This window comes from Alligator sinensis, unplaced genomic scaffold (genome assembly GCF_000455745.1).
Source record: "Alligator sinensis unplaced genomic scaffold, ASM45574v1 scaffold1097_1, whole genome shotgun sequence".
Taxonomy (NCBI): domain Eukaryota; kingdom Metazoa; phylum Chordata; order Crocodylia; family Alligatoridae; genus Alligator; species Alligator sinensis.
This window is the reverse complement of record NW_005841950.1, coordinates 1,385,689-1,394,283: the sequence shown is the minus strand read 5'-3', so window position 1 is coordinate 1,394,283 and position 8,595 is coordinate 1,385,689. Positions and strand designations below refer to the sequence as shown.

At 47.7% G+C, this 8,595-nt stretch overlaps 1 protein-coding gene across 1 annotated transcript in view; it reads right to left on the bottom strand.

The window, feature by feature from the left end:
• Positions 1-8,595, bottom strand: part of OAZ2 (ornithine decarboxylase antizyme 2) — a 70,447-nt gene that overhangs the window by 22,961 nt on the left and 38,891 nt on the right. The window contains 1 exon segment of the mRNA XM_025199901.1: positions 527-679. Within this exon segment, the coding sequence (XP_025055686.1) occupies positions 527-679 (153 nt within the window).

The window sequence follows — 8,595 nt, the reverse complement described above, 5'->3', positions numbered from 1 at the left end:
TCCCTCCGCGAACGCCGAGCGCCGACTGAGGGCACCCCCGCGCCGCCCCGCCCCCTCATCTGCATGGTCCCACCCCCCGCGCCGCCGCCTGGGAAACGCGGCTTGAAACAAAGGGGGCCACCACGCCACGCCCCGGCCCCGCCCCGTACACACTGCGCAGGCGCCACGTCCTCCTTCCCTCCCCTTTTCTCCGCGCTACGCTGGATATGGAGGTCACGTGGTGCTGGCGTCACAGGCGGGGCGTGAATGGCGCTGCGGGCTGTGAGTTGGCGCGGGAGTGGGGTTACGTGTCCCCGCCTTGTGCCGGAGCCGCGAAGCCGCGCGTTGTCGGCGGCTGCGGCCGATCGCGTGGCTCCCGCAGCCGGCGCTTTGGGGAGAGGAGCGCTGGGAGGCCGCCGGGTTTGGCGCTGGTCTGGAAGGGGTGACAGGGAGAGGGTGAAGGCTGCTGCGCTCACTGCCCATTTGAGTTGCTAACGCCACTGAAGGCCCCAAATTCATCAGTGGACTGAATTCAGCTAGAGCTCACCCCCGGCATAGGCTGGTCTCAACAGTGTTGCTCTGCCGGTATGCGGTCTGTCTCCCGGATCCGGCAGCTGGTGCCAATGTAGTGCCCAGGCCCCCATCCAGCCCTGCAGTGGGAGGGCCTTGACCTGTTGGGGAGGCTTCACGCAGCCTTAACCTGGCCAGCAGAGGGAAGCGGCGTGGTCCAGCTCTGATGTGCTGAGTTTGGGGTTTGGGAGTTTGACAGCTGTGGAAGAGCAGCTCTGTTAATTGTCACTGACTGATCCCCACTGCCAAATTCCCAGACCTGTGTGGAGACCCACAGGCTGCTACCGTGCCTGCAGGCCACATTTGTCCCCCCCAGGCTGGCGTTTGAACACCGCTAGGATTTTGAAAAGGGGGGCACAGAAGGTGTGGCACAGCATCACACACAGCAGCATTTCTCAACCTCTGGGTTGTGAAAGGGTCACAAGCATACTTTAAAAATTGGTTCTCCATGAAAGGAGGAAAACATGGGAAACTGTGGCTTTTCCCTTGCAGGCTGGTAGAGTTTCAGCATGTGAGGGGCTGCTTAGGGCTCCCCATGCCCCACACACCCACTCCCTGCCCACACACTGGGGGCCTGGAGGCAGGAGCAGTGGGCTGGGAGTGAGGGGCACTGGGTCAGGACTGGCCATCAATGTTTACAAATGGGTCCCAGTACAAAAAGGTGGAGACCCACTGATGTGGAGCACCACATGCATTTTTCTCCAGTTAAAGAAAAGCTAGACGCTTTACTAATAGCCTAGGGGGGCTAGTGCTTTGTTATTTAGTTTGAGATCAAAGCCAAATACAAACAGAAGCATTGGAATGTGCGCTCATTTGCTAGAATTTAAAAGTTTAAAAAATACAACAAACGAGGCAAAACATAGTCAAAAGATATTGTGTCAGTGCTTTAGTCATTAGAGTTAAATGGATGCATCTCAGTCAGCTTCATGAAACGAAATCTAGCCTGGAGCATCTTGATAGTGTTTCCAATACTTCACCATCAGGCAGTTCCAGGCAGGGTGCACTGGTATAGGTGCCCCCCCCCCACGTATACATGCACACACGCATGCATGGCTCCCCCCCCCTTGATTTCTGTTCCACCCAAAGTTTAAAATCATTGAGGGGAACATTTCTAGTCAGGTAGTGTTGAGGGAGTCCATGACTTCATGGGTTATTGTCATCTACCTGAGCCCTTCTAAACTCCCCATTCCACAGGTGTTAATGACCCTGTCTCCTTTCTAATGCTCTTGATCTTCCACCAATCAAGCCAGCCTTTGTTCTGCAGTTCTGCTGTCTTTTAGCTGTTCCTGTTAATGAAGCTCCCTCCTATTTCATAGCCCTGCATTTTGTTTTTAGCTCATTCCATTGAAGTTATATTGGGTTTTGCTTCAGTCTTAAACTGAGCAATACAGCCGTAGCCCCTAGCTTATTAGTCTTCCTCACCCTAAATCAGATCTTTGCTGGTTGTAGTTTGCTGACCCCTGATCTAGAGCTCCAGTGTTGCTGACTTTCCAGATTCTTGCTCGTTTTGGTACTTTCCTTGAATCCTGGAGTGCTAAAAAAGAAATGGTTGTGTAGGAAGGTTAGCTTTCATTTGAGGGGGGTGGAGAATAAGTTGCCAATTTTTGTGTTTCAGAAAAGTTTGAGAGCATGAAGTGAGAGTATGAAACCCAGAAGGCAAAACAAAGGTAGCCAAAATGCATTAGTGGTGAAAAAGCTTATAACAGCCCTATGTGTTGTTGCTGTCCATGTTTTATATAGAATGACATTTACAGTAAACTCTCCAAAATGGTCACTGCCTCTGAATGCCTCAACAGACCCTCAAAAACTTGAGGCATCCCATAATCCCTGATTCAAAATTTGACCCAAGTCACTTGCCAAAGTCCCACAGCAAAACAGTGACACAGCTGGGACAAGAATAGATTCCCAAGGTCCCTGCACAAGTCACATGACCATCTGGACAATGCTCTACTGTGCTGGACCCACCACACTCCAAGGTCTGCTAGGTGCCTGTTGGGGCTGGCCTTATTGGTTCCCACCATAGCAGCATTTTCAAACTCACTAAGCAGGAAGTGACCGGCCGTTGTGCAGGAAGCTAGAATCTAATCAGAGTCCCAGTTCAAACGGAGCCCACCATTGTCCTTCCCCCTTCTTCCTCCTTTAATGTCATGCCTGCTGCCGGAACTCTATTTATAATACCCAGCACAAACAAACTGAGCCTTTCCCACAGTGTTTGCTTCTCCAGCGGATTGTTATTGGGGAAGCTGGAATGTACTGGATATTATTTTCATATCCCCATAGGAAAAAGCTTTTACTTCACGTCACTTCAAGTCCCCATCTGTGCCAAGGGAGGCCCACAAGACATGGTGTCTCTGCTGCTTACTGTAGCTCTCAAATGCTTGTACTGACTGCCTTTAGGACATAAAGTGAAACCCAGCAATGCTGTCCTTTGTAGGGCATCAAAGTTGATTTAAACAAGAGAATGAAAATATAATCTAGCAGGAAAATCAGGTGAATGGGAGTAAAGGCCTTGGGGGATCTGCTTCTGGCATGGGGAGGGAGTGTGGTCTGGGAAGTAGATCAAAAGAACAGGGGAGTAAGGGTGCTGGGCTATGTTCTTTGCTCTGGAGGGAGTATATCAGAAGGAATAGATCAGGGAAAGAAAATTCCTGGCTCCTTTACTTAAAAAGGGATGGGAGAGGTTTTGTTATTTGCCTGTGCCTCTGATCTTGTACATAACTTTAAGGAGGTTGCTAGACTTTTCTGGGCTTTGGTTTCCTTTTCTGTAAAATGGGGATAATATATCTCCTTCCCATGGGGCAAATGAGAAGATCAGCTAGTGCTTTGAGATTCTGTACTGGAAGGTGTTGAAGGTGTGCCTATGAAGTTTCACCCCAAAGGGGAGATGTGCTGAGCAGGTAACAAGAGAAGCCTGAAATCTCTGCTTTTGTTTTGTGTTTTGTTTCCTTCCATATCAGGGAAGCACATCCTCATACTGGAAACAAGAGCCAGAGGGGACAGCAAAACAAGCACAAAAATTTATCAAGATAAATGACAGGCCTGGAAATCCACTGCTGTCTCCAGGGCTGAGTCGTTAGCCATCAGCTAGCTATCCAGCAGCTCAGAGGGTGTTGACAGGGTATGGAGCAAGAAAAAGAGACCAAAAAGAGAAGTGGCAAAGATTTCTTGAAGTCCACTAGCAATGGCTGCTGATTTTCCATGGAAGGCACTTCGGTATTGCAGTGACAGGCAGCAGAGTAAAATCCTTGGGCAGAATAGTTATCGGGGGTGGATGGCTGAGGAATAGGTATGTGATAGGGACTGCTTTGCTCTTTCTTCACAGGTGCTAGTGTCAAAAGGACATTGCCTTTTGACATATGTTGGCGCCTCTAAGAAATAGTTGACAGTCATAGAGGGCTGTGCCAGATCAGATAGGAATATAAGAACATCTCGAGACTTCCATGAGCGTGGGCTGGTTGGAAGCAGCAGTTCCTTACCCCAGTTCTTGCCGGAGCAGCGTCCCCTTTGGAGAGAGTTGGCCCTCATATTTGTGGCTGAGAAGTGCAAGGAAAAGTGCAAGTCTGGGCTTCTGTCTTGTCTTGCTCACTGGGCACGACTTAAGCATGTCTTGGTTGCTACCTCTTTGGCAGGGGAAAGGATAGCACATTGGATTGGGTGAGTGCTGTGGAAGATCACCATTTGGGGCCTTTATTGCTTGGAAGGGGGAGTCTTGGCCTGAGTTAAGAGCTGCTGTCTGATGAGAAGAGCTGTTAGTAGGAGCACTGTGGGCCTGATGTCAAGTACATTGAAGCTAATGGAACTTAACTATTCATTCACTAGGTTTTGTACCAGACCTCAAGAGAGAGAGAGACAGGTGGGAGACACATAACAAGGTATCCACAACAGCAAAGGTGAGCAGGTGTAGTGAGAAGTGGGGTCTAAGAGGAAGTTCCCAAATTAAGCAGGAGGAAAGGAAGAGTTTTAGCCATTAACAGCTCAGACAAGAGAGGCAGCAGTTTGCTTAGGAATTAGGTTTCAGGTAGTAAAACTCTTAGATTTGGATTTCTCCATATCGCACACCCTGCCAAGCAGCAGCCCATGGGCTTGGTATTCTGCTCAGTCTCTAGCCACCCTGCCCTTCACTGGTTCAGTCTCAGAGTAGTACAGGCTTTTTGTGGTCTGGACAGTGAAGATGTTCTTACTATGTCTGTGAAGCTGATGTGCCAGAAGAGAAGCACCTTGACTGAGGAATGGGCTTAGCTCTAAACAGGGAATAACATGGTCATATCAACTGAGCTAACCCTTGGAAGCAGGAAATGCCAGAGATTATGGCCCACTTCTGTCCCTGAATCACCATGGGGTATTGGACAGATCACTCAACCATGGCATGCCTCAAGGGTAGTAGTACCTGTATAACAAGGCTTGCCTTGTTCTCAGGGGATGGTGTCACCATGTTATAACTGCTAGCAACCAGAACAGATCCACATTTTGACCTTCTATCAATTTAAATATTGTATAATTTAATGGAAGTCAATCATTTTACAGCAACATGTGGTCAGAATCACACTACCGGGCTTTTGTTCTGTCACACAGTAGTTAGATCAGGGCAGCTGTAAAATACCAGCTTGCAACAACCCAAGAAGACCTGTGTATCCATCTGAGGGATCTAACCTAGACCAGCTCCAAATCCTGTGCTTTGTAATGAATAGAACTGGTTTATCCTGAGCTTTACAAAATGTATGACTTCTATGACACATCTTCCTATGGTTCTTATGTGCAACCTCATAACAAAGTCTATTTATAACAACCACTGCACCAGCAAGCAATTTCTTTGTTCTAATGATGCCTTAAGTTGACTAACCTTATTATAGAAAACTTCCTTTTTATGAACTTTTCTGCCTGTCCTCTGGGGGGCTTTATTATAATGATTTTGTACCATGTTCAAAAACACAAGGTTAGCTAAAGAGAAGGTAGATTAGCAGAGCAGCTAATATGAGACTGTTATGAGACTGTTGTAGTCACAAAGAAGTTTGGCAGGTTCATTGGCAGAACTAAAAAAGGTGAAATTTTTCATGAGGTTTTTTTAGACATGAAACCCTGTAAGCCTGAAAGATGTGGACAGATTGAAAAGAGCGCAGCAGAGAGTGACAAAAATGATTAGAGAGGCTTGTGACACAAGACTTAATGAGAAAAGATTGACAGAACCAGGGTTATTCAGTTTGCAGAAGAGAAGACTGAGGGGAGATCTGATAAAAATCTTCAAATACCTGAAGGGTGATTTTAGAGAGGATGGAAATTAGCTTTTCTCTGTGGTCATAGGAGACAGAACTATGAACAGTAGTCTCAAGCTGTGGCAGAGGAAATTTAGGTTGGAGATTAGGAGGAGGTTTCTGGGTTGCTGTCATCTGAGGTCTCAATGCTCCATCACGGGTGGATCTGGGGGAGCAGTGCACCCCGCCATTGATTCCTGCTCCCGTCAAACTTTAAAACCAGCTGCTTGGGAGGTGCAATGGCATTTCTGTTCAGGCAGCCTTGAGTCGATTCAAATCTCATCATAATCTCCCTGATTCCTACTAATCTCTCTGTACTCCACAGGTGTTAAAAACCCTCAGTCCTTTGTAATAGTCTTGATGTTCCACTATTCACCTGTCCTTTCTTCTGCAATATTGCTGTCTCTTAGCCATTCCTAATAATGTCTGTCTTGAATTTTACAGCCCTACAGATTGTATGTAGCTCTAGCTAAAATCCTTAGCTCAGGTGTGGTAATATTAACTCAGATGTAGAAATGACTGGCAGTGAAGTATTGGAGGTACTGTTAAGATGATCAAGAAGGCTATATTTTGATTTATGGATCTGTATGAGAGCTGGGCATTTAACAATAATAACTACAGGACTAATGAAACAATAGCTTTTGTCTATTTTGACTATTTTTGCCTAGTTCTTAAAAAACTTATATATAAATTTAGTAGAGGTGCACCAATACATCAGTCCCATATCAGATTAGCACCAAAATAAGGAAAATTGACAGTATCGGCAATCAACCTTTTTTGGCTGATGTGGCTGATAATGTTGCCAATAAATGCCCAGTGCATATGCTCAGCCGCAACACAGCCCACAGGTGGCCAGGAGTGCAGCCCGGCAGCATGGAGGGGCAGATCAAGGCCCCTGTGACAAGGGAGAGAGTAGGGAAGGGGCAGGGGCTCTACAGCTGGGCAGAACGCAGGAAGGAGCCATGAGTGGCTTGTCTGAGGAGTGTGGGGAGAGAGGGGGCTCCTGCTGCTGCATGCACCTGGGGAGGACATGGGGGGCCTGTGCCCTGGATCTGTGTGTGGGGGCTGCTGCTGCGGGCTGGGGCCAGGGCAGCATTGGGCTTTTCCTGGTCGGGGGCTGGGCTGTGCTGTGCTTGGGGTATGCAGTGGCGGTGCTGCTGGGAAGAGGTTTGGGGGGCTATGGTGAATTTTGGGGTGGCTGCAGCTCCCCTCCCCCCCCGTAGTCTCACTCCCAGTGCTGTTGCCACCTGCTCTGAGCGCAGCCTGGCCCAGCCCCCTGGTGGGAAGAGCCTCGTGGCAGCCTGGGCCCAGCCCCGCACACAGATCTGGGAGCATATGCCCCCCATGCCCTCTTGGGGTATGTGCAGCAGCAGGAGCCACCCCCCTGGATGAGCCGCTCCCAGCTCTGTCCCATGCCCTGCCCCTGCGCCAGCCCGCTCCTCCCCTCATCATCAGGGCTTCGATCTCCCCTCCACCCCACTTCCTCTGCCCCTTCCCCCATAACAGACTTACAAGCCAGACTTCTCTCCAAGCTGCCTGGCTGCATACCGGCAATTGGATTGGTATTGGCCGATATGGCTTGTTAAACATCGGCTGATTGGTATCGGCCCAAAAAATCTCTATCAGTGCACCCCTAAAATCTAGAAAGTTAGTGCACTTTCCAATAGTTATATTTGTATAGTGCTAGCCCCCTAGCATATTAATAAAATATCTAGTTTCTCTTTAGAGCAAAATGTCTGTTGTGTCATACATGATGATGTGCCATACCACCTGTACCCACTCTTTTCAAAATCCTAGATCCACCCATGCGCATACATGTTGTAAAGAAACAAGTAATATCGAGAAATAAGAATCCATTGTCATACCGCAGGAAAAGAAAGTTAGGACCAAATCTTATTCCACCTGTTAGGTATCTAGGTGTTGGAGTGTGACACTATTCCACACTGAAAAGACATGAATGTGCCTACTTTGGTAACATGCCCTCAATTTAGCTGTACAACTAAGTTACAAAAAGCAGTGAGGAAGAGGAGGACTCACCCACTTTCTGTGTTGACTGTTTCCCAAGACTTGAGCAGGGTGAAACAGGGTCACATTCAGATGCCTACATCCTCTTAGGCACCTAATAGGTGGAATAGGATCCTGTCCCTAGTCTGTAGCTCTTGCCATCCTTCCTGCATTATTTTTTTATATCTGCTTCGTGGTTGTAGGCATGTCATGTATTGTTTTGTTGAACCTGCTAAGCTAAGGATCTAGTGTATACTGAAACAGTGCTTTTGTTGTCCAGGTATCCTCTAATCTTTCTTCAAATACAGCAAGTTTTCAAGTTAGCTTGTTCATAAAATGGGGCTTAGAATCATAGGAATGTAGTGCTGCAAGGGAACTTGGGAAGTTATCTAGTCCAGCCCCCTGCTCAAGGCAGGATCATCCCTGACTTAACCATCCCAGCCAAATATCTGTCTAACCTGCTCTTGAAGACTTCCAGTGGTGGAGATTCCACAACTTTTCTAGATAGCTTGTTCCAACGCTTCACCACCCTCATAGTCAGAATGTTTTTTTCTAATCTCCAACTTAAATTTCCTCTGCTGCAGTTTGAGGCTATTGCTTCTAGTCCTGTTCCCTGCTGCCACAGAGAAGAAGCTATCTCCATCTTCTTTATAATCGCCTATCAGATATTTGATGCCTGTTATCAAAATCCCCAACAATCTTCTCTTCTCCAGACTAAATAACCCTAGTTCTTTCAACCTTTCATTGTAAGTCATGTTTCCCAGGCTTCTAATCATTGTTATTACTCTCTGTT